Consider the following 26,224-nt stretch of genomic DNA (forward strand, 5'->3'; position numbering starts at 1 on the left):
ATTTCCCAGGGTTGCAAACTCAAATGTCTACAGAGGCCCAATAGATAAAATCACTGGTGATGTGGGCTGGGTACAAGACAATAGAGAGCAGTGGGGATTACGGTTAACTGTAGAGCTTTGCTACTCAAAGTTGGTCCACTGAACAGCAGGACTGACAGAACATTTGCATTTGTTAGAAACAGCAGAATCTCACCACCCACCTTCGATCTGGTGAAACCGAACATACATTTTAACAAGATTCCCAGGTGATCTGTGTGCACGTGAAAGTTTGAGAAGGCTGCTATGGAGCATGAGCCATCGAAAGGCATTCAACATTTTTTTTTTTTCATGTCAGCCAAATAAACTTTGGGCTGCATTAGGCCTTAGGCTGCCAGCAAGTAGAAAGTGACCATTGTAGTTGGTGAGCTCTGAGTGGTGCCAGCTCCAGGAGTCTCTCTCTGAGAGAGACCCTTTCCTTATAAGTTAGGGGTCTGGACACATGGGTATGTAGCCAAGACCAAGTCCGGGTTGCTTAGAGCAATAATTCCTGGAGCAGAAGAGGCCTAAGAAGTCATCTGCTCAGCTCCCTGGCTTCTGACAGGTAAACTGTTATTGCCCCCACTTTGCAGACAAGATAAGTGAGGCCCAGGGAGACACACTGACCCAGATCCAGACACTCGGAAGTGGTAGTGGTGGGAATCCCCCATTAGGAAACTAGACTATCCTGTACTGTTAGAATCAATGACCATTCTGGTTTCCAAGGCCTGGAAGGTCTATTAATTTCTTTATATTCTCCAGCGCTTAATAATCATTCTCCGTTTCTCTTGGCACCTCCCTGCCACTTCCTGGCAGCCCCGGGGGCAGAAGGTTTCCTCCTTTTGCACAGAAAAGGCCCAGAGTGGGCTTCTGAAAGGATATCCGGCCCGCAGGATGCAGAGGAGGCAAAGGCCTCATTGTTCCTTGGGGCCAACCGGCCCCTCCCCCAGCCCAGGGGACACTCCTCGCAGACCCTGGGCGACCCGAGGGCCCATTTCCCAGGAGTAGGGCCTTCAGAAGAAGCAAGGAAACGAGGCCGAGTGCAGATCTGGAGTCTGATGTTCTGAGCCTACAGTGGAAAGGCGCTAAGAGCCCCAAGATAAGTAAGCCCGGAATGTGAAAACGCATTTCCAACACCGGCTCAGCGCTGTTACTCATTAACGCTCCCCACAGCCGGCTCGCGCGATTCCGTCTGCGTTTTTACTAATTCGAATGAGTTTGGTTGTAAGGAGCCTCCTTGATTTGCGGGCCCCGCGTGCTGGGAAGCAGTTTATTTGCAGAACGAGCCGCTTCCCACGCCCGGATTCCCCGAGGCCAGGCGAGGCGGGCCCAGGCGGTCCGGGGCGCCGTCCTCATTGACTCGCCGCCGCGGCCGCCGGGAGGCGCTCGAGCTGCGTGGCCACCGACGAGGCAGCCAGCGCCGGGTTGCCGCCGACTCGCAGAGCCCTTCGCGCCTTCGGAGGAAACAAAGTACACCTTTGTCGGCGACGGCAGCGTGTGCGGGGTACGGCGCACAGGAGCCGGCCAACGCGTGCGGGGCTCGTCTTGCCTCTGGGCTGCAGCCCCCGCGTGGGCCCGGAGTGGCCGGGGAAAGCGGGGTGCGGCGCGCGCCCGGCGCGGGCTGACCTTCTTCCCACCCTGAGCACACCCTAGGGGGCCAGGACCCGCACCGCCGCCGCCGTGGCCTGTGGACTTTGCTTTCCGGGCTCTCGGCAGGGCGGGAAGCCGGCTAGCCGGAGCCTGGGGCGTGGGCGTGCGAGTCTGGGCCCGGGGACTGGGGGCTCCGGCTTGGCCGGGCTGCTTTTAATTCGCTCGTCGCCCTTCGTAGCCCCGCGCCCCTCGTCGTTCAGGAGTGCACCCGCCTTCACCCTGCGCGCGGGTCCCGGGGCGGGTCTCGGACTCCACCAGCCCCGCGCCAGCCCCGCGACAGCGCGGCGCGCCGGGAGGACTACAAGTCCCAGCAGGCCCCGCGCCGCGAGCGCCGAGGCAGGAGGCGCGGCCTGGCCTGGCGCCTGCGCAGTGCAGCCGCCCGAGCCTGCTAGTACCACACCCCCGGGAGGGACGGAGGGGAGGCAGAAGCATCCGAGGCATTAAAGCATCCGAGGAAGCCGGAGGGGAGGAGAATGGAGTGACAGAGAAACGCGGAGGGTGGGGGGTGGGGGGGAGACTGTTGAGGGAGGGGGGGGGGGGGGGACACAGAGGGAGGAAGAAGCGGCGGCGACGGCTCCTCTTTGCAGAGGGGGAAAACTCCGAGGGATAAGAGCAGGAATAATGCGGTAGGCAAGGCGGGCTGCTCGCTCCCGGCTCCGGCAGCAGCGGCGGCAGCCCAAGCAGCGGCAGCAGCAGCGGCAGCACCCCCAGGCGCTGACAGCCCCACCGGCCGGCTTCCTCGCTGACCGCCGACTGTCAATGGAGCTGGAAAACATCGTGGCCAACACGGTCTTGCTGAAAGCCAGGGAAGGTAAGAGGCTGGGCTGGTGCGTGCCTGGCGCATTCGCCGCGGGCCGGGGTGCGGGTGTCGGGCGGCATGTGGGCTGGGGCTCTGCGTGTGCAGGATGCCCGCAGTGAGTTGGTCGCGAGCAGGACACCTCGTAGAGCTGCTCTGCAAACGCTTCAGGGTTCCTGCCCTTGGGCTCAGAGAATCTGGACTTGAGTAGAGAAGGAGAAACGTCGAGGTTGCAGAGGTTAGCATGCTAAACTATCCTCTAGTTTCCAGCTCTAACCTTACTGAGCGTGCCATCTCGGCAGTTGTTGAAAGGTCAGTTGGAAAAGCATTCATTCAGGAAGAGATGGGCAAATAGGCAAATAAAATAGCTTTTCGAGTCGGCCCAGGATGGTTCTGTGACTGTGAATTGGTGTGTGTGCGTGTGGCGGGGTGGAATTAGCAAAAGCCAAGTCTTTGCTTGCGCAGGCTGAGTTCATATAGGCTATTGCTGGAAACCATCCGCTGGGACTGTTTCTTAGGGAAATCCCGTTGTGTGGAAGGAAGCCTTTTAAAGGCAAAGTAAGATGTTGAGGAATTAGCCTGTTCATAGAATAACGAGAGGCTGGCTGTACAAATCACCTAGAAAATAATTCAGGATTTCAGAGGTGGGTTTTTCCCCTTTGGGGAAGGGCGGCGGTGGGGGCGGGGGAGATAACTGAATTGTTTAATTTTGGCTCAGTTAGGCAAAGAAAGGTGCGTCTGTGCTTAGAAGCGTTTTAGGTGCGTATCATTAGATTTCCTGCATTTAGCTGGCAGGAAGTATCACCTAAGTGGAGTGGGTAAGATCTTAAGTCAGAGCTATAAACACACACGTTTTGACCCTTCCTTGAGATGAAAGGAAAAAAAAAAAAGTGGCCCAGAAACTTAGATGCTTCCTAAAATGATTGTGTGCATGTCAACATACACTTTTAGGAACACCTGGAATTTATGTAACATCTGTTTTGCCAAGATTTGAGCTCTGGCGTGCAGACTTTTTATAAAAAGGGAAGTGGTTTTCCCTCTCATGGGAGGAGGCTTTGACACCCAAGGTAGAAGGCAGCCTAAGTAAGGTCTTGACTTCAGAAGGAGATTCGGGGAGCAGCCCACGAAAATGCCATACCTCCTTCTTAATATTTTCATTCACCCACTTTGATGAATGAAAGGAGAATTTCTGGCCAGCAATAAAACGATTCATGTTTATCCAGCCGGTTCCATCACCCTGTAGCTCTGTACACGCTGTGCGGGTGGGTGATGCACAGCCCAGCAACTCCCCCCAGCGTTCACGTCGTAATTTCGTCGTCTCTTGTCGCTTTAAAGCAGCCGCCTAGAGGGTTTGCTTTGAAAACCCCAGCAGAATTGAAAATATGCAGGTCTGTCCCCCCATTGCTCAGCTTTGGTGTGAACAGATTTGTAGGAGACGCTGTCACTTGGCGACTTCAGGTTCTAAGGCCTGAGTTTTTTTCTTTTTTCCTAACCTGAAATTTTAGCGAACTGGATCATGGTGGGGGCTGGTGGGCTCTCCCGTCTACTGGGCAGTGCGTCCTGGAGGGGAAGAAGTGGAGAAAACAGCCCCCCCCCCCGACCCCGCTCGCAGGCTTTGCCGCCGCCACCTAGTGGTGGGACATGGTTGTACATCTCAGGGCTGGGGGCTAGGAAAGTTTTTCACCCTCTCTCCATTCTGAACTTTTTTCCGGGGAAATCACTGGATATGATGGTGCTGGTGGCTTTGCAACTTACACTGGTTTCTCCTGCTGCCCGAGGAGTTCTGTTTTCTAGATCTACTGCTGTACACGTTCGTTTTTCTGGGGCATGCTTTCTTCTTCCCGCAGCCTTTCGTTGCTTCTTTGAAAATGTTTTGCTTGGAGTAGGCAAGGTGTTATCAATTTTACCCCACAAAGTGGTCTCCCCAGTTTTTTTCACCGAAACGAACTCACCGCCTGATATTTTTCTTCGTCAGGTTAACAAATTGGTTTTTTTCGAGAGAGCAGCCGGCTGCAGGCTTGCATGGAATGACCGAATTACAGTGATTAAAAGTGCTCAAGAATGTGCCTTTCACTTCCTTTTCCTTTTAAAGTCTTTTCAATTTCTCTTTGAGAGCTTGGTAGTCATCTCATGGTGAGAAAATAGCTCTTGACGATGCCTTTGAAATGGAGAGGGCCTTGCCTGTAAGGAAACGGAGAGACTGACACACGAATGAGAAAAATTAATCACTTACGTGGAAACTTCGTTTTTAAATTTGATTTCTCCCCCTCTTTCTCTCTTATATCTAAAGAGAATCCACGATTTTAAGTGCTTCCACTTTCTTCTTGCTGTGGCCTTTTAAAGATTTGAGGACATGTATTCTAATTAGTGTGGAAGCTTTTAGAAGTAAAAGGAATTTATTTTTCTCTTCTCAGTTCTCATATACTTGAAGTCATTCTTTTAAATTAAGTAATTCTTAATTCAAATAAGCATATTATCCAAATATTCAGAAATGAAAGTTCCAGTTAGTGAAATATCTAACATAAAATTTACAGTATCTTAAAGAATCTGAATTGTCTAGAATGTTTAAAAACACTTCTTACTTGAAAATTCTTGTGAATGGTTACAGATGAGAAATAAAATTGGTGAATGTGAAATTTAATTTGGTTCACTTAACAAAATACATTGTAAACCATTTAAAATGTGGCTTTCAAGTAAAAGTCACATTTATCCCGAACAATAGAGAAACAGGCCTTGAAGAAAGACAAACACACTTTGCAGATGCTGTGAAGGAATTTGTAGTTGTCCGTGCTAGTGGGTAATTTGGGCCTATCTTTTGTTATTGTTATACATTCTTAAAGGCAGATGGCTTCTAAATTTACTGTAAATTCAAATTCTTACCGTAATAAAACATATATAAAATGGAAAACACGAATATAGCAATAATAATAGAAAATCTGTAAGTGGATTAGAGTAAAAATGATTCATCGTTAGTAATTAGAAAACATAGCAAGCCAATTGCACCTTTGTGACAGTTGTTTTGAAATAAGAAAAGATAGAGATCGAGGTTCAAAAATTCAAACCACCCAAATGTCTTTTGTGAGCTATTTATTTGTCCTGGTCTTATGAGAAAACATCGACTTGATCACTCTTAGGCACTTTAGATTGCTCTCCTAAAAACTGGTTAAGGAAAAAGAGAAAGAAGTTGAGACTGAATTCATGCCAATTTATGGAAATGAGCTAAGTGATTAAGCGTTTAATGAAAAGAGAGCCAGACTAACTCCATCCATCCATTTACATTTCAGAATCTCAGAAAATTGGCAAGCAAGCTAGTGTTGAAATAATAGTAGTGAGAAAGAGTGTTTGCAGAGTGCCTTTTGTGTGTTTCTTTTTGGCTTTATTGTTGCAGGAAAGGTTTTTGTGTTTTTCTCATGTTCTGGATCAGTTGCCTCACTCTTGAGTGAACAGTGGTGAGAGAAATTTTGCAAGGGCCCCTCTTTCCTTTCTTCACAGGCCAGCGGTAGCCATATCTGATCAATAAAGAGGACAGAGGGAGTACTGATCACATTTTCCCCAAGCATGATACTAGCAGGCACTGAGTACAGGAACTGAGAGGTCAGAAACGTAATCACTTTGCTGTTGGTCTCAATCCCTGAAAACCAGAATATGTGAAAATCCTTTTCTTAGATAACTCTGTGACTTGTTGGCCTAAATCTTCCTGATGATCAAGATTAGGGACCTGGGAAAAGGTGAAGCTCTGGTGAGCAGAGGCTAGGGAGGCCAGGAGGAGGGAGGGAACCCATATCCAGCCCACCAGTGAGGGGCAGGTGCAGCCTGGACAGACTCAGCATTCCACAGCAGGGCTGAAACCTGTGCCCCGTTTCCTTTTTCCCTCGCACCCTAGTTTGTGATGATGAAACTGAAACATCAGGGTATTTTGTTAGTAGAACATTCGAGTGTCTCTGAACCTCGCAGCCCTCTTACTGCTATGGCGGGCAGACTTATTCCACCCTATGCTTCTCCCCTCAGTCTTACCAAACAGAAAGGGAACAGCTTTCATCCTGGTGCAGGCAGCTCGGTGTGTAAAAGCCGTCTGGCCCGGTGAGTACAATGCTGTTAAATGAAGCTGCCTTTTATTTTTTCCAAGTTTCTTTTCAATACTAACAACTTGGAGGTGGAGAAACCAAAAGCAATGTTTTCAGAAGGCCTTGCTCTCTTACAGAAAGATTTCAAGTGATGATTTTAATTAATCCAGCTGCCGGTTTTTAAAACCATCAGATAAATGCCCATAAGACTCTCATCTTTCAGTAGCTTAGCTGCTTCTTGTCAGATTCTGAACTCCAAAAAGCTTGATTCTTCCAGTGCCCAAAGTAATCCTTGTTTAAATTATGTCTTCAGAAGCTGTAACTCTTGCAGTGGCTTGCTAAATAATACCCTTTGTGTCTGGACTGAAGATGTCAATAATGTCCAAGTGAATTTCAGGAAAGAACCCAATATATGATCATATTCACCTTTACCAAGAACTGTTCAACCCATACCTGGGAATTTTCAGTGTTCTTAGGAAACCATCCAGGACACAGGCAATATTTAAAGTCAATGTATTGCCAATATATTTGTGGCTCAAGGTGAATCATTATAATACCTTGTTTTTTTTGTTTTTTTTTTTTAAAGATTGGCCCTGAGCTAACATCTGCTGCCAATCTTTTTTTTTTCTTCTTCTTCTCCCCAAAGTCCCCCAGTACAAAGTTGTACATTCTAGTTGTTGGTCCTTCTAGTTCTGCTATGTGGGACACCACCTCAGCTTGGCCTGATGAGCAGTGCTAGGTCTGTGCCCAGGATCTGAACCGGCAAGACCCCGGGCTGCCTAAGCCGAGCGAGCGTGCGAACTTAACCACTCGGCCACAGGGCTGGCCCCTTGACATTTTTGAGATAAAAAAATCTCATGGTTACAAAAAGATATCACTGAATTAGATCATGCAACTCAGAGGTGAAACTTGAGAAAACAATAGAAGGTGACTACAAAGAGGTGACACAGAGAAAAGGAAATCAGAAATTTCTTCAATCTTAGCTCTTCCCAGCCCCCACACCTCACATGAAAATAGCATAGTGAAGACGAAGGGTTTTAAGATGTGATTTCAAATGATTAAAATGGATTATGTGGGCTTAAAAGGAGTGATTTCTGCTTTCAAACACATCCTGGTATATTTCAATGAAAAATTTTGTTTAAAAATATCCCTAAATATTGAAGAGACTTTAATCAATAAATCAAACTTCTTAAATTTTTTTCTTTTTGAGGTAAAGACAATGTTGTTCCATTTAGTACCATCCAAACACTGGAGGAAGCACTCCATTTTGTATAAATCGTGCTGCTTTTTAAAGAGAAAGTATTTACCAGACCATGCCTCCTGCCTCCCCACCCCCACAGTTTCTCATTTTGAGAAAACCATTCTTAAATTGCCATCTTACAAGGGTAAAATCATTCATTCATTCATTCAACATTTGATAGTTGAAGGACCCTGCGGGAGGTGACATCCTAAATGTTAGAGAGATGCAGCTAGAGGTGGGTGAAGACTGGGATTGGGCATCATCAGTATCTTCTTAGGCTTTTAAACTGGTAAATCAGATATTAGTAGAACCAGATTTTTTCCCCCCAAAGAGCTGAACTGACTGTGGTGTGACCTGCTTGGCTGGGTCCACTGTGCCAGTTCTGCTGTGCCTAGAACGTGGGCAATCGCTGGAGGAACCAAAATATGATTTAAGGATAATTCAAAGGTCCTACTTGAGGGATGGGCCCAAATCTGGAAGGCAACTGCTAATTTTATGAGACATTGTGTTTTGATGAAGGTCAGTTCCTGCAAATGAAAACCACTCGAAACAATGACAAGAGGACCCTTTGGTTGAGGAATGACAAGATCCCAGAGGAAAACTGGTGTGCAGCGGTGGTTTCCAGGTGGAACTTCCGTGGTCTTTCTAGGGCAGCGGCTTGAGTGGGGTTGATGGGCCACAGTTCTGGAGCAGAGATGGTGGAGGCCACCTTCCTTTCTGGCTTTTTGTTAGAAGTGGTTTGAACATGTCCTCTGATATAGCCTGTGACCTAGAATGACCTGAAAGGGTCAAGGTGTCTAGTCCTCTAAAGGTCTGCTGTCCCACATGGTAGCTACTAGCTGCATGTGGCTATTTAACATTTAAATTAATTAAAATTAAAAATTCAGTTCCTTAAGCGTGCTAACCACATTTCAAGTGCTCAGCAGTCGCATGTGGCTGGCTAGTGGCTACCACACTGGATTGTGCAGATATAGAACATTCCAGCATTGCTGAAAATTCATTTGGGTGGAGCCCCTGTAGAGTTCTATACATTGAATTGAATAAGAGTGTGATAACGCTATAATTCTGACATGACGATTGGGGGACAGTAAAGGAGAGGGGGAGGGGAAGAGACAGAGGAAGCCACGGGGGAACTGGAGTTGGGGGGTGAGGCTTAGGACTGAGTTACTTCAGAGAAAAATTCAGTTCAGGGAGGATCATAGATAGTGGTGGTGGTAAACCACCCATATTTCCCTTTTTTTCATATCTTATTGGGAAATTTGCTTAGATTGAGCAACTGACTTTCCTAATTCAAACTACATGCATATTATTGATACACACAGAGCCCCATGTTCCTTCTCAAAACTCTTGATGTAAGGATATTTTAAAACAATCATTTTATTAAGAAAAAAATAAATTGTGTGTTACAGTAAATCCACAGAAGGAAGGAAAAAAACGCCTCTTTCTACAGACCTCAAAAAGGTGCTCTAACATGAGAGAGAAAATAGATGTAACAAATTTGAGGGTTTCCATTTCTTCTGAGCAGGACAGATTGAAATAAGATCATGAAGAAAGCTGTCAAAAACACACTGTTCTCGTACAGCATGGTGACTATAGTTAATAATACTGTATTGTATACTTGAAATTTGTGAAGAGAGTAGATCTTAAGCGTTCTTACTGCAATAAAAGAAAAAAGGTAACTATGTGACGTGATGGATGTGTTAATTAACCTGATTGTGGTAATCATTTCACATGGAGTACGTCTATCAGCTCATCATGTTGTACACTTTAAATATATGCAATTTTATTTGTCCATTATACCTCAATAAATCTGGGGGAGGGGGTGCAGGGAACCAGAGTCTGCCTGTTCAGCCTCTCTGTTGACTTTTCCTGATGAAATTTTATATCATGTTCAGAGTTCTAAAAAAGAACTCCACAGAGAGTTTGAACGTAGTCATATTAAAATTATAGCATTCTTTAAAACAAAAACCAAAAAACAAAGAAACACACTGCTCCTGTCTCCACTTTAAAATGATTTCTCCTTAAAGAACAGATTAGTGGTTACCATAGGAAAAGGGGCTGAGGGGAGGGTGAAAGGGGTAAAGGGACACATGTGTATGGTGACGGATAAAAACTAGCCTATTGGTAGTGAGCTTGATGCAGACTACGCAGAAACTGATATCTAATCCTGCACACCTGAAATTTACACAGTGTTAAAAGCCAATATGACTTCAATTTAAAAAAATGATTTCTCCTTAAAGACTGTTTCCTGCGAGATTTGAAACATTTTAACGATAACCCCGTTAGAACACACTTAGGAAGCAACGTAAGCGTTTGAAACAACAAAACAGTTAGTTGCTGTTCTTTCGTGTCTGAAGCAAGCAACTCTACTTGAAGTTGTGCCAAAGAGTCAATTGGTAACATCCTCCTGACAGAAGTCACTAATAAATCAGGGTAATTTCGATAGGGCCTGCCTTGTCTCTAGGACTTTGTAATCTGGGCACTATCAATATTTTTTTAAAAGGCAACGATGAAATGAACCTCAAAGGACAACTTCCGGGGCCTGTGCAGAAAGCAAAAGAAACTGAGATAACCAGATAAGAACATTCCTGGGTCGTGAGGTGGCTGGGGCGGCAGAAGCCTGAAGGGCGGCCAGCGCTGTGGCTGCCCCAAGCCTTCCCAGTGAGTCTGCCCATCTCTTCTCCACCTTCCAGAATAGAGGTTACCCCTGGTTTACAGATGGGGAAACCGAGACAAAAGAAAGGGTGTCAGTTGTTCAAGGTCACTTGAACTGTGGACTCTTCTGGAGCATCCCTCCAAAGTCCTTTAATATTCCGAAATAAAACTTTCCTCTCTCCTATAATAATGTAAGCCGAAAAACCAAACCCATTTCTCAGGGCATTATGGTTTCTAAATGTAAATGTTTGTGAGGTTGCGATTGTGGAAGAGAAAGATGGTCTCCGTCAGATTTCCTGGGGAAAGGGGCAAAGTGGGAGTATAATTGCTCTTCCAGACCCTCATTTCAGCTGAGTGCCAATTTGAGAGCTGTTGGATAAAGTAATTCCTACTAAGTTGTGAATGACTACTGATAGGTGAATCCTCACAGTAGGCATTTCCATTTTAAAAGCAGAACTGCTTATCGACTGAAATGAATCTGTGACCGTGGAGGGAAGATCCACACACACTGTGCATACTGTGCCTGCATGTGTGCGCACACACACGGCTGGGTCCTTTCTGGAGCCTAGTACCTGTATCCTTCTCCCTGCATCCCCCTCCCCCACCCCAATACTGACACATGAAAAAAGCAAGGTCAGCCTCCTGGCCCTCTTCTTCCTCCTGGCAGGGCTTGGAGAGAATCTGAAGTAGCCAAAAAGTTGCCCCCAAGGGACAGGGCGTTAAACCAGATGGGTGGTGCTGGGGACATGTCCTTGGCAGCAGTGTGACTTCCTTTCCTAGGCAGAGCCAAGACAGGGCACCGGGCAGGCCAGTTCCTGCTGGCGTTGGCTTACCACATGTGGGTCACATCCACCCATGCCCCCTTCCTTGGAGGCTTGCTAGCCCTTGGGAGATCCTTGCCCTCAGGCACCTCTGTCTGATAGTGGCACCTCAGGTGTATGTTCCTGCCTCTGCAGTTTTCTTTCTTTTTTCTTTTTAATATTTTATTTTTCCTTTTCCTTCCCAAAGCGCCCCCCCCCATACATAGTTGTGTATTTTTAGTTGTGGGTCCTTCTAGTTGTGGCATGTGGGACGTCGCCTCAGCATGGCCTGACAAGTGGTGCCATGTCCGTGCCCAGGATTCAAACCAGCCAATCCCTGGGCCGCTGAAGCGGAGCACATGAACTTAACCACTCGGCCACAGGCCGGCCCCTCTGCAGTTTTCTTAATAAAAATGTTGGGGGCGAGGATGAGAGAGGTGGGGGAAACCCCCCAGATGATTCCTCTGCCGGGTTGCGGGCCATCCATCCCCTCTCCCTCCCAAAGAGAATGTGTGAAGTGGTCTTTTTCCCCAGAAAAGCTCTCTCGGGGTTCACCCTTTCCATTTTTCTGTGGTAACATTGCCGATGTTTGCATTTGGATACCATATCAACCCATGCGCGTGTGCATGTTTTACATTAATTTAGCAATTTTACTTTTCAAGAACTTTGTGAGCTGAGAAGACTCAGCATCTGTAAACTTGAGATGCTGGAGGGGAGGCAGCATGATGTCACTGCCTGGTAACGAGGGGACAGGAAGTCAAGCCTTTGATCTGCTCCTGCCGAGAAGGTGAAGCTCTGAACTTAACCATTTCAGGAGGGGAAGGGGAGCGAAGGATAGAATTACCCAACACGAGACAGAGGGAGCCCGCCAGTGTAATTGGTCTGCATATCTGATAAAAGGGCTTGTGAAACCTCATTTGAAAATGGAATTCCGTCTCGGCATGGGTCATAGCACCACTTGTGAAATGGAAACAGGCTGGAGGAGGGTCAACGAATAGCCCAGGAAAAACGGCTTTATAGTGGTTGATGCAGAAACGAGCTCTGCTTCCTCTTCATGTTGTCTGCGAGTGCGCCCAGGAAGAGCTTGTTGGGGTGTTCAGATAACATCCTGTGAGAAGGAATGCCAAACTCTAGGAAGATTAGTGGGGGAGAGGTGGGGACAAAGAATTGGGCTGCGGATGGCAAAGGATGTCTCAAGATCCAACTTTTCTCCAGCTGAGTCCTGTTGTGGGTTGATGCCACCAGCCCTAAGTCTCAGATTAGGGAGGGTGTCTGTCAGATGAGTGTGTGCCTGGAGCATGGTAGGTGTTGAACAAATGATTCCAGAAGCTATGACTGATCCGATGTCTAAGTTACATGGAGGAGAGGGGGAGAGCAGAGAGAGTAAGATCCTCAAGAAATGGCCTTGATGTCACAGTAGACAGCAAATTAGGAAATGATTCAACACAGTTAAGAAAGATTAACTGGGGGTATAGGGCAAATTGGAAAATGTTTTCCAAATGTTTGTCTTAACTGTGAAAAATGTCTTGCAAGCTCCCCCACCCCCATCCCCAATTTGGAAGTGGTTTGTTTTAGTTGTTTTGGAAGAAATAAATATTTGCATTAGACCAAACATTTGGGGCAAACAGTCCCCCCCAGTTCTGAGGCTCTGTGTGGGTTGGAGGAGATGTGCATGCTGATAACATTCATACCTTTTTTGGCGAAATCGAAGGTAGCTTAGGATACAATCTTTGTCTGCTTTTTGCGTCACTACTAGAACGAGGCTGAGCAAATGGAAGGAGAAGAGGAAGCCGGACAATGATCCTTCCAGACCCAGGAATGGCTGATGACCTGGCATTTGAAAGATGTAATCGTTATAGAAAAATTGCCATTCTGCTCATGGGCAAAGAGACTGGATCCAATTAAGACAAGGAAAAACGTATGTTAACGCAGAGAAAAAATTTCCAAACAGTCAATTCTGTAATCCTCTCTGAAGAGGAGGAGGCCAACATGATGGGGCTTTCTGGATGAGGCCAAACCCTGTGATATATAATAATTAGTAACCACTGGTTAGTTCGCCACACACTCATTCTCCAAACCACTAACCATTGCTCGGGACGGAATGCCCCGGGCCTAGATATTTGCCCCAGATGTCTTCCCATCAGTAGTATCCAATTAGAGGGATTTTTAAAATTGAAGCTTAATTCTCTATAACATAGAGCAGAATGTAAATGAAAGAAAGACCGACCTGATCTCCTCGATGGTTCAGCGTGTTACCAGGTGAGGGCTGGTCTTTGGAGACAAGTCAAGGACACTTCTCAGTTTACATTTTGTAACTATTGGGTGGCTAATGATTTTATATCATGGTGCCTGGTATTCTCGCTGGTCCTTTTGGCAGCTTAAAACATTTTAGGAATGACTGTGAGGGGGTTGAAGATTTGAGAGGCCCATTCAGAGTCAAGTTCTTCCTGGGCAAGCACTTAGAAGCGAACCTGTGTCTGCTTATAATTTCATTTACCCAGGGTGGGCCTTTCACTCTACATATCTGCCTGAAATATGAGAGCTTGGGGGGTTCCATGGAAGCCAAATTCTGATGGGAATAGCTCTGGATTGGCTTCTGCATCTTCCCCAGTGTCATAAACCCAGTATTTAGTTAGTACCTACTGTGTACTTGGCACCATGCTGGGCTCTGATGGGAGAATAGGGTGAGGAATGGAGGCTCCCATCTTTTTTCTAAAAGAATCCTTTAAAAATTACAAAGTCCTCTGTGTCCATTGTTTTATTTGATCTTTACAATTCTGTGAGGTATAGTTATTTTTCCCCATTCTGATCAATGAAGAGTCGGAGGCTCAGAGAGGCACACTGCTAGTTCCAGAGCCTGAACCCAGCGCCAAGCCCAGTCTCCACGTCTGATATTCCTTCTGTTCCATCACAGCTGCTGCCCTCAATAATCTTACCAGCTCTCGCGAACCTCAGTACTAACCTAGGAGACATTTGAAAAAGAATCAAGTGTGCAGCTGTGACTCCCAATTAAATAGGAGTCATCCTATCTAATTTTTAAGATTTTAAAAAATTTGCACAGGCAATGCTTGCTTGCTAAAGAATTCAAACAACAATGCCAAGCATCAAGAAGAAAGTCAAAATCTCCCTTCTCCCGTGTGCCCCTTCTGCCCGTTCCGTCCCTCAGAGATAATTACTGGCAGCGTTGAGGGGGCTGTTTTTCCAGTTCTCTCTCTCTTTGCGTGTGTGAACACACAGCTACATTTTACACAGATAGGGTCCCAGCGTACACTCTGTTCTGCAGCTGTTTTCATTCAACAATATGTTGTAGAGCCTCCCCGTATCTGTGTTTATAGTTTCCCATGGAATGGATGGGTGTTAGGAAAAATTGTGAAAGACTTTGGAAGCGGAGTGCCGTTTCCATGCAATGCTGGGTGTTTTCTAGCTGAGGCTTAGGGGCAATCTGGTTCTAAAGGGGTCTGTGTCCTTGACTGTCTTGAGATAGTTTAGTAACATATTTAACCAAGCCCCTATAGTGGGCCCTTTAAGTTTTCCAATTTTTAAATATATTATAAACAGTGTAGGAATGTCCTCCCCATTGTACAACATCTTTATACACTTCTTTGAAGACTCAGTTTTTATTTCCCTGTGGTGGTATCTGCCTAATAGTACTATCCCTCTCTTTTTCCCCCCTACCCCCCACTTGGGAAGAATAGTAATAATTTCTGAAATGGAGGTAAGTGACCCTAGGGATGTACAAAGCACATTTTATTATGAGAAAGGAGCATGATACACATGAGGACATGTGATGTAACATTCTTGAAACCTTTGGGATTTAACACCCCCCACCTCTGAGGGTTCTGTCATCTTTTTGATGGTATTCAAAGCTTGGATTAGGGAAATCAAATTCAGTTAGAGACTTGGCAATGACTTTCTTTGTAATTGCCCCTGGGTTTTGCATGTGTAAATCTGTCAGGGAACACAGGCTCAGATAACAAGCCCACGGCTTTGCAAGGGGGCCCCATATTTCACTCCTTTGATCATCACCACAACCCAGACCTGGCAGCTCTTATTATTATTCCAATTTGAGAAAGAAAGAAATCAAGCTCAGAGAGGTGAAGTGATTTTCCAAGCTCACACAGCAAGGACCCATTCCTCCCTCTGGCACTAACCCATTGCATCTTTTCCCATCTCTAAGGACCTTCACGTCTGGCAGTACATTGCGCAACTCTAGGGAGGCGTCGTTCACCTCACTGAGGTGGGAGATTTGTAAATGTATCTTGGGGAAGGGGGCGCCTTTACTAATTCTCTCAAAGGCGCTGCATGTGCTGGTGTTGGTTCCATGTAACGTCTTTCAGTCCTGTCTTTTATCTGGTACAACATTCTCTGGAATTCTGTGGGTTCTTCCATTGGTGACTCTTTGTCTGGAGGTTTGCATGCGATTTACCTAAGTGAGTCCCACCGTGAGAACTGAAAGGACAAATAAAAGTGGTACAATACAAAACAAGTCCCTGGCCCCACCTCTCCCTCCAGAGAAGCTGGGTGTGAGGGCGTAGTCCAAAGTCTGGGGTCTTCAATATGTTCGTGACTGTTGGAGGAGAGAGTGGTGTTTTCTTCCTGGAAGCATTGGTAGGTGTGTAGGCTCAAAATCCGGTGGCTCATGGCTGCCTGGAAGCAGCACAGTGACCAGAAGGAGAAAGGCTGCCCGGTCACTGGATGAGGAGTCTAGACACGGCTGTGGGCGCCCTGCCATCTCAGAGGGCAGGAAGGAGCTGCGCACACCGAAGCCAGCTCCTGTCTTCCCCAGAGGAGGGGTCTGAGGACCAAAGGAAGCCCATTGGGTGGCAGAAGGCAGTGCCCGAGCAGAAGCAGGCCAAGATTTTCCTGCGAGGCGGTTCAGCAGCTCCAGTGGTGCCGATCCCCAGGCTGCATTAGTTCCCTAGGTACAAAGCACCACAAAATGGGCAGCTTAGAGCCACAGAAATTTATTGTCCTACGGTTTTGGAGGCCAGAAGTCTGAAATCAGGTTGTGGGCAGGCCATGCTCCCTCCGGAGGTGCTGGGGGAGGATCTGTTCCAGGCCTCCAGCTTCTGGTGGCCTCAGGCCTTCCTGGGCTTGTGGATGGCTGTCCTCGCCCCATGTCGCTTCACATGGTCTTCCCTCTGTCTCTGTGTCTAAATTTTCCCTTTTTCTAAGGATACCCATTATATTGGGTTAGGGCCCATCCTAATGACCTCATTTTAACTTAATCACCTGTGTAATGACCTATTTCCAAATAAGGTCACATCTGGGGGACACAACTCAACCCGTAACACAAAGCCTTGCCTGTGATGTTCTGAATCAGAAGCTCATGGGCGGCACCTGGGCATCTGTATTTTAAAAACTCCCCAGGATTGGCCGGGCCTGGGAAATCCTGCCCTGAAGACTTCCTGACTCTGTTCTGAGATGATCTTGGAGACTCTGCTCCAACCTGGCTCCCCACATAGGACTCTCTGCAGCTTCCCTGGCAGTTGGTTTCTGCTTTTGGCTCAAATCTTTCTGGTGCTGGAGAACATACACCTTCTCTCAAGCAGCCCATCCCATTTTAAACTGCTGGATTAAGAAAAAATTTAAAAAAATTATTAGATAGGGTTCTTACTTTACCCACTAAATAACAAACTCCCTGAGGGCTGGGGCTAGGGTTTTTTCTTTCCTTGTCTCTCCCTGGGCCTCACCAAATGCTGATGGTAAACCTGAGTCTGCAGGTCAAACTCAGATCTGCCTGGTGTGGTAGTAACCCATTACATCTTGGTTTTGCACTTATTTTTTTGGTGAGGAAGACTGGCCCTGAGCTAACATCTATTGCCAATCTCTCTTTTTTGCTTGAGGAAGATTGTTGCTGAGCTAACATCTGTGGCAATCTTCCTCTTTTTTTTTTTCTTGTATGTGGGATGCTGCCACAGCATGGCTTGATGAGCAGTGCATAGGTCTGTGCCCAGGATCCAAACTTGTGAACCCCGGGCCGTCAAAGCAGAGTACACGAACTTAACCACTACAACCCTGGGCCGGCCCCCTGGATCTGCTCTTTGGAGGCATCCAGAATGAACACGTCATCCTTTGCTGAGGGCGAACTTCTAATATTAGAAGACAACTGTGATGCCCACTGTCGAATTGAGAACACACCCTGGGCTCTAGATTCCCAGGTTGGCATTTTCATTGCACATCGTGTTTGAGTAACAGACACATTCAACCTAGGTTCAGAGTCTATTAGCAGATGGGATTGTGGTGTTGCTAACATCTGGCAAAGCTCAAGAACATAGCTGTTTAATTACTCACCAGAGGTGGGGTCAAGACACCCACTTTTTTTCTTTTTCTTTTCTTTGCAAGGTAATATGGTATATTTTCTTGCTGTTAAGTGTACCAAGCTAAGATGTTTCAGTTCCCATTGAAATCTCTATTAATGCCTCCAGTGAAAAGGTGGAGGGGAAGGGAGAATGTGCCACTAACATGCTCTGTGAGCTTAGCTACAGTGCTTGACCTCTCTGAGCTAAACTTTTCTCAGCCATGTGAATGTGCACCTTGGCCCAGGTGATTTCTGGAGCTCTTTTCACCCTTCAGATCTTGAGAATTGGCTGGTGTATTTTCCACTGATAGTAATTGTGGGTACTTCATAATAAGATTAGATGTTAATTTGAAGAGCAGGCATTGCACATTAAAGTGAAAAGTACCCCAAGGAAAGAGTTAGAGTTGGGAGGGGTTACACGTGTGATAGAAATAAACAGGAAAAAAAACCTGCTGCTGCTAATTTAACCAATGCCTGCAATCTAAGAAAGGCAAATGCGTGATTCTAATATTTTTTTTTAGTGGATTATAGAAAGGAAAATTAAATCAAAAGTCAAAAATAAACAGCTTGATTGTTCTGTGCTGTATTATCTTAATAAACAGCCTTCCTGGAAAGTTTAAAAATACACAGTGTTCTGTCTGGCCAAAGAAAACAATAAGTAAATACTGTTGAGAAAATGTAAGAATTTTCCATGTAGGGATGAGTGATGGAAACACTGTCATGTGGACGTGCAGAAATCCCATAAGGAGTTAGAGACTGAAAAGCATTACCTACTTTTCAAGGCTTGAGGTTGGGGACACTGTTGTCACCCACCGGGTAAGAGGTTAGAGATGGGAATGGGCATTACCAGGCATTCTTGTGGGCTCCTGGCAAATCCTGACCCACTTCTTCATTGGCTTGCAACGTTTGGTCTAGACGCCCGCCTTATCTCTACTGGTGACACAGATTTCATGGTCTAGGGTGACACTGAGGATTGGTGGCTCTCTTCTGCTTAAGTTTTCTATAGCTGGAAGTGGCAAAAGGTGGAGACTGGCAATTCGGGTTCTGACCTTCCTTTGTTGCTAATTTGTCTGAGGTCACAAAGCTAGTAACAGCCTCTCTGTCTGTCTTTATCATCACATCAGGATAATGCCCTAATGATTACAGAGACCAAATAAAGAATATAAACAAAATAGGAAGTCCAGATACAGACCCAAGTGTTTATAAAAATTTAGTATATAATAAAGGAAGTGTTTCAAATTAGTGGGAAAAGAATGGCTTACTCAGGAAATGGTGTTGAGATAACTAAGTAATCATTGGGGAAGACAAAATGTTAGATTCCTACCTTATACTAACCAAAATCAATTATAGATGCATTGAAGATTTAGATTTTTGGTGGGGAGGGGGTGAGGAAGATTGGCTTTGAGCCATCATCTGTGCCAATCTTCCTCTATTTTTTATATGTGGGAGGCCACCACAGCATGGCTTAATGAGTAGTGTGTAGGTCTGCACCAGGATCCAAACGTGTGAGCCTATAAACTCCGGGTTGCCAAAGCAGAGCATGTGAACTTAACCACTACACCACTGGGCTGGCTCCTGAAGATTTAGATTTAAAAAAATTGAAACTATAAACATTCTAGAATAAAATGTAAGTGAAGAGTTCTCATAGTTTTGGGATGCAGTCATAAGAAAAAAGATTGACATATTTGACAGTGCAAAATAAAAAAAGTTCTCTGACAAAAGAGATCATAACAAAAGTTAAGTTAAAAGTCAAGTGACAAGCTGGGAAAATAGCCTTAATATATAAGATATTGTCATAAAAATCAATCAGAAAGAGGAAACATCCAGGAGAGAAATGAGCAAAGAAAATGACAAGGTAATTTGCAAAAGAAGGAACAGCTGGTAAAGAAGATGCATTAATTAGGCAGGAGTCTTGGTTGCAAGCAACAGAAATTCAATCTGAACTAGTACAGACAAATGAGAACTCATCTGGGGAGATAATGGGGTATCTTGCATGTTAAAGGGAGGGTGGGAAGTGTGGGGAGCAGAATGGCCTCAGAACCCCTGTAACCTGGAACTGGAATATTACCAGCTCTCTTCATCTCTCTCTCATCTGCTTCTCTACCTACCAGCTTCCTTTTTTCTTACTACTTTCTCCATATGTTGGGGAAACATGTTATGGTTTTACATCTTACAACTTCCACCAGTGGAGAGAGACTGGTATTTTCCTTCCCAATTCTGATTTGAAAAATCCTAGGGGATGACTCTGCTTGGCCTGTCTTGTATCAGTGGATCACTCTGGAACAATTAATGTAGACTGCAGGCATCAATTCTTAGATCCTTAGATTGCAGGCCATAGGGGTGACATCATAAGAACATGGTGGCTCTGGTTACATACAGCCAGAGAGGATGGGGGTAGTAAGTGGAGAGGTAGTTGCTAGGGGAAAAAAGAGGGTACTGCTCAGACAGATACTATATAAGGGTCCAGTACATATGAAAAGGTGCTCAATCACACAAGCAAGCAGAATCTTATGTACATGCAGAATCTTAGATTGGCAAAAATTTGCAAGATTGATAATGCCTTATTAAGGAAGTGTGGGTAGCTAAGTTCTTTCAAACATTACACTCCCATTACTTATAGGAGCACAAATTGGTAAGTCTTTCCTCAAGGACAATTTGATAATATATACGTCAAAAGGCTTAAAATTGTGTAACCTTTGGTCTTGAAGTTCCAATTCTAAGATTTTTATCTTAAGGAAAAAAATCAGTGCACAAATGATATGCAGGAGGTTGTTCAGAGAGGGTGTTTATAATAGAAATTGGCAACAATTTCAATGACCTTCACTAGGGGATTGATAAAATGAATTTTGGCATATTCAAATAAGAGACTCATATGCAGCCATGAAGAATTATGGAGATCTGTTCTTATTGACACAGAGAGATGATCATAACATAGTGAACGGGGGTGAGGAAAACCTGGGTTTTGTACAGTGAGTGTGCATTACACTTATAACTAGAAAAACAAAGATATTTCCATTTTGAGAGGGAGGATGACCATTACTGCCTTGTAAACGGAAGCCCACTAGATGGGACCATAAAGAAATAAAATGCGTAAAAAAAATTAAAATCCAGGCCCTCTGGATCTCACCGAGGGTTGTCCTCCGTAGCATTTCCCCATGAAAATCGTAAGATTATTCTAACCCTCTTGCTCAAATCATTCTTGAAATTTTTCCTTGGACCCATTTGTTGACTGACTAGCTTGATTGAATCTATGTAATAAATGGCATCATGGATCTGACGCACTTTTTTGATTCTGCTAGATGATGCCACATCTTTGTCTTTCAAGTTGTGGATTTGATTTTTGGTTAAAGCCTACCCTTCTTTATTGTCAGGTTTGGTGCATTACACAGGCAGGCCCTCTGGGTGGCAGTTTTGGAGGTGGAGTCGGGGGCAAGAACAGAGAATAGGACCCTTCCTAGAGCTCTGGAGTAGGGCTAGGGGTTTGTCTAAAACCCCCAGGGCACCGGCTTTGTCAGGCTGGGTTCTTCTGGGTGTATAGGCACGTGTCTTTGCTTTAACAGTAACACAATCATTTGCTTATTTTATCCTCATGTGACAGTTGGTGGGAGGTGAGCATTTTGATTCTTGTGTGAGAAGCTGGGCAGCTGATGAAGAGAGAGACACTGTGATTGGAATCCTGTCACCAGGGATGTGCCCAGAGGGGACTGGACTCCTGTCAGCTCTATCTAGTGAACTCATGACCAACCAATGAGCAGGGATACTGTGGGATCACAAAATGAGAAATCAGAGTCAATGTCACCGACATGATTCAAGCACCTCCCGGGGGGCATGTAACACAGGGTGAGGTGCTTTAGGAACGTAAGGCTGAAAGACACGGCTCCTCCCTTTCAGGAAGTTCCAGTCTGGTGGGGGAGGAACAGGTCCATGGCCAACTGTAGTCTAAGGTGGAACAGAAGTACAAAGGCAGTCCTGATGGGGGCTTCACAGAGAGGTGGCATTGGGGCTGAGCCTTGAAGGCTGGTGGCTGATAGTGTGAAGGCACCATTAACAGAGCCCCTACAGGGCGCCAAGCTCTGTAAAGGGGGTTTTATAGAGATGTATTTTTCATTACAGTGTGATGAGCTAGGTGTCATTGTCATGTGCACATGACAAATGCGACAGAGAGGCTAAGTACTTGTCTGAGGTCACGCAGCATGTAAGCGTTGGAGTTTGGATTTGACCCTAAAGCCAGTGTTGTAGGGAGAATTCCACCTAAGGAAGCTACGGGGCTGAGATAGGTTCCCGGTAGTGGGGAGGGCAGAGCCAGATGGTGGTGACTGGGGGTGACAGAGTGTCAGGTGGTGTTTGCCTGGAGCGTGGAGTAGCTGGAGGGAAATGGGGAGGGAGCAGGAAGGCTGGAGAAGTGGCCCACCGTACCGAGAGGTCTCCAAATGCCAGGCTATGTTGGAAGTTAAATTTTTAGGCAAAATGGAGCCACTGAGAGTTTTTGAGCAGAGGAGGCTGATACTGGCTGAACTGAAAGACACTGGATCTGGTAGCAGAGGTGGTGAGGCCAGCTGGGCAGTAGTGCTGAGAAATATGTGGGGGCCGACTAGGGTTCCGCAAAAGAGGGGATGGGATGGATGGGAGGGGTGTCGGGGAGGCTGAATCTATGGAACCTGATGGGACGTGGAGGTGTTTGGAAGGACAAAACGATTGACTTTGAACCCAGGCGACGCTGCTGGGCGGCTGGGTGATGCTGCTGGCTCTGGGAAAAAATGCAGGAGTGGTTTGGGCTTTGAAGGGAGGAATGGCCAGCACAGAGCCTTGGAGGCTGTAGAGAACTTCCAGCCCAGAGGCGAGGATTCAGGAGGTGCCAGCATGCAGCAGCTTTGAAGGACGTGGGAGCAGATGGCTCTGTTGTTTTTCCCGGCCCACTCCTTCTTCTTCTGGTGACAGCACCTCCATTTTCCTTGGGGCACCGCTCCTCCCCCGTGTTCAGTCCGCGAGGTTGGGTGGGGATGACTTCTCATTGGCTCCACCGGTGAGCATGTGAGCCAGCCCTGGCCAATCAGAGCTTCTCTCTTTGACCTCAGGGACAGGTTCATGGATGAGGATGTGATTCATGGTCCAGAAAAGGACTGCTCCTCTGCTGCTAGGGTTGCCAAGCTGGTGGCAGGGAAGCGTGGAGCGGCTGGTGGCCATTGCCACAGCCTGCCTCAGAAAAAAGGCACATGAGGGAGAGAGATTGATTCCTCATCTCATTGTTTGATTGTTGGTCTCTCGCCATCCAGGGAGCCAGATGTTCCCCCTTGGGCTTCCTGTTTGGGTGGACCGATGACTTGACACTTACAGTCAAAGGGTGCTGACTCACTCTGGGTTAGATGCCATGTCTTTGGCGGATACCTGCCTTAAAGGGCCCGACAGGGCAGGCCTGGAGAGGTGGGGTGTGGAACAGGAGGAGCTGCCCTGAGTCAAGGAAGGCTGGGTGAACTTTCGTCCCAGACTTTGCCTGGGCGTAGGGGCAGGTGCATTTGATGTCTGCCACAAACAGTCCAATCCCCAACCTGGCTGCTCTTGTGGGACTCCAGTTGTAGGAAAAAAAAAAAAATCAGGAAACAAGTAAACAAACATGCTGGTCACCATGGAAATGTGAACCCAAGGTGTTAGGAACAATAGCAGTGTGTGAGTGCGGAAGTGGATGCTGTCTACACAGACATTGGTTTGATCCCAAATGTTTCCTCGTGGGAGCCTGGACATGTCCATAGAGAGGGGAATACCTCTGATAAGCCGTGGTTTCATCATCATTAAAATAGCTATAAACTTAATTCGGTGCTTATGCGTGCCAGGGCCCTACTCACAACCTGACTTTGAGGTAGATACTATTTTTATCCCAGTTCCATAGATGAGAAAATGGAGGGTCAGGGTGATTCCTTAACTTGCCCAGTGTTACAGTTATTGATGGAAAAGTCAAGATGAACCCAGGCCCCAGAATCCGTGCCCTTTCAACCATGTTCCGCTATGTCGCACTGGTGTTGAAAAAAATATTAGTAAAAGTAGCTAATACTGACTGTACGTGTCTTATCTCATTGAGTCCCTACCACAAACCTGTGAGGTACGTACCACTGGTTAATCTCATTTTATAAATGAGGAAACTGAGGCACACAGGATTTAGGAATCCTCGCCAAGTTCCACGGTCAGTACGAGGCAGAAATATATTTTGAGGTTATTTTTTTCAGATGGATTTGGAAATGCTAATGTGCCTTAAATTTAATTTGGAAGCCCAGGATGGGTGATAAGCGTAATTTCTAAATCTGGCTCGCATCGATTGTGATGTTCTTCATGTGTAGATTTCTGTTAAAGAAACAAATCAGGAGAGTGAACATTGTGGACAGAGAATAACGGCAACTCGATTTGTCTATTATCTTTGGAAAACCATATCTTGGAATCACTAACATGTACATAATTGGAAAATGTTGAAGCAAAGAGTAAGGTTTAAAAACAAAATCACACCGTTAAGTCTATGTAAATTAGTTCCTCGGTGAACTACTGTTTGTGGGCTGGCTGGACGTGTTACAAATACTGTGGAGTGGGAGTATGTGACATTTTTTTTTTCATTGAGGGCCCATTACAAGACACACTCAGGCTGCTTAAACTCCCCCAAACTTGTGAATTGGTTCCATAACAAAAGGCATGAATCATTTTAATAGGAAGGTGCAGGGACATCTGCTTGAGTAATTTCTGATGCTTTTTTTTTTCTTTTTGAAAATGAGTTATATTTAGGATTTATTGTTAGAAATAAAAGTGGAGTTGGGGACTGGTGGCCTATAAGCTTCAGGAGAACAGAGTCTGTGCCTATTTATTGCTCTTTGTTGTGTGTCTGTATATAGTGGGTGCTCAGCGAATACTTTTTGAATGAATGATGAGCCCAGGAGCACCTGGATTCTGCCCCATGCCAGGCCCACTTCTCTCTAGGAGGTACCTGAGGCTGGCAGATGGCCAAAGGCTAATGGGAGCTTAACAGCAAAGCTGGTTTGGGGGCCCAAGGTGGAGCTCTGGGCAGCTAGACTGAGTGGCCCAGTCTGGGAACCCAAGAACCCCCCTCCTTCTCAGGCTCACCCCCATCCCTGCCAGAAAGGCTGAAAGTCCCTCTCCACTAGGACAGGAGGAGATGGAGCCAGGGAAATGCAGGCAGAAGATTCAGGAGGCCTCAGGGCCTAGCTTGGAGCTGGCTTATGCTGCAGCCAGACAGTGGCCCTGGGCCTGGCTGCTCCCACAGGGTATGACGTTGGGCATTGTGGTGATCTGCCTGGGGAAACCCTGCTTCCACCCTCTGGGATCTCCAGGTCACCTCTGGGGGAGGCTGTCTTAATTGAGCTTTTTTTTTTTTTTTCTTTAAAGATTTTATTTTTCCTTTTTCTCCCCAAAGCCCCCCGGTACATAGTTGTGTATTCTTCGTTGTGGGTCCTTCTAGTTGTGGCATGTGGGATGCTGCCTCAGCGTGGTTTGATGAGCAGTGCCATATCCACGCCCAGGATTCGAACCAGCGAAGCACTGGGCCGCCTGCAGCGGAGCGCGCGAACTTAACCACTCGGCCACGGGGCAGCCCCCCACGAGCTAACTATTTATTAGTTACTTAAGTGTGCTGTACGCTGTACTAAGTACTAAATACATCCTCAGTGGTTTTTTCCTTTTGGACTTCTATTTCACTTTTTCCCTTTCCGTTACATGAAAAGCGATACTACCTCTACTCCCATTCTACAGCTTGGAATGCTTTGTTTCTTAGTCCTTATAGGGATCCTATTAGGATTGTGCTAGGCTTATCCCATTTCACAGGTGAGGAAATTGAGGCTTAAAGAGGATAAGTAACTTGTCCAGCATTGCGTGTCTTCTCAGCTGTTTAAACCAAGCAAGGGAATGTGACTCTTAAACTTGCTCCTCTTCTCCTCTGGGTCTAGGGCCCACACCTCTGCCATGAGTTTGGGAAAGAAGGTACAGGTCTTTGTTTTGTAGGATTATTTATTTGAGTGACAGGTTTTTGCTCAGTCACAGGGGCCTGTGAGCTAGTTAAGGGCTTTATGCTCAGTGTATATTTTTATTGGGAAAAGGCCACCACCCATCATATCTCTTATAGATCTGTTTCAGCAAAACTGTGTGTAAAATGAATTTTTGTAAAGTGAATTCGAGTAAAGTGAATCCTATTTCCAGATTGCTTCTGTCCTAAAAGATAAGATCCTTCCTCGAAAGTGTCCCAGAAGGCACGGCCTGCAGGGGAGCTGGGCTTTGAGGAGTGTGGGTCTGGGCTCTGCCTTGGCCACATGCCCATCCCCATGCCTGGCTCTCCCCCACCCCCTCGGCCGTGGGTGCTGCTGGGGCTGTGTTCTTTTGTGCAGATAGTAACAGTGCCCAGTACTGGGGTCCTGGTTGTGGCGGGGGCTATTTATCATCTTGTCGGGGGGTTGCAAACTGTTTGGCCTGCACAATATTTTAAAAATTAGAAAATTTCACATAACCTTCCTGATTTAAGACTTTTCATAGAAAATTGGAAGTTCTGGCTATATTAGGTAAGAGTTTTTACATAGAGACATTTGTCTAAAATTGAATATTGCTTGGCTGTTTTGGGGCAAGGTTCCAGGCTCTACATTTCACCACAGACCCCCCCCCCCCAATTCCCTCTTGCCTCACACCAAGTTCCTTTTACTCAATTATGTCACCAGACTAACC

At 46.1% G+C, this 26,224-nt stretch overlaps 1 protein-coding gene across 1 annotated transcript in view; it reads left to right on the forward strand.

The window, feature by feature from the left end:
• The first annotated feature begins 2,160 nt into the window (after positions 1–2,160).
• The window catches only part of GRK5 (G protein-coupled receptor kinase 5), a 214,377-nt gene continuing 190,313 nt past the window's right edge, over positions 2,161–26,224 (forward strand). Inside the window, exon 1 of the mRNA XM_046654156.1 lies at positions 2,161–2,476. Within this exon, the coding sequence (XP_046510112.1) occupies positions 2,425–2,476 (52 nt within the window). The 5' untranslated portion in view covers positions 2,161–2,424. The remainder of the gene's footprint in view (positions 2,477–26,224) is intronic.

This window comes from Equus quagga, chromosome 2 (genome assembly GCF_021613505.1).
Source record: "Equus quagga isolate Etosha38 chromosome 2, UCLA_HA_Equagga_1.0, whole genome shotgun sequence".
Classification (NCBI taxonomy): domain Eukaryota; kingdom Metazoa; phylum Chordata; class Mammalia; order Perissodactyla; family Equidae; genus Equus; species Equus quagga.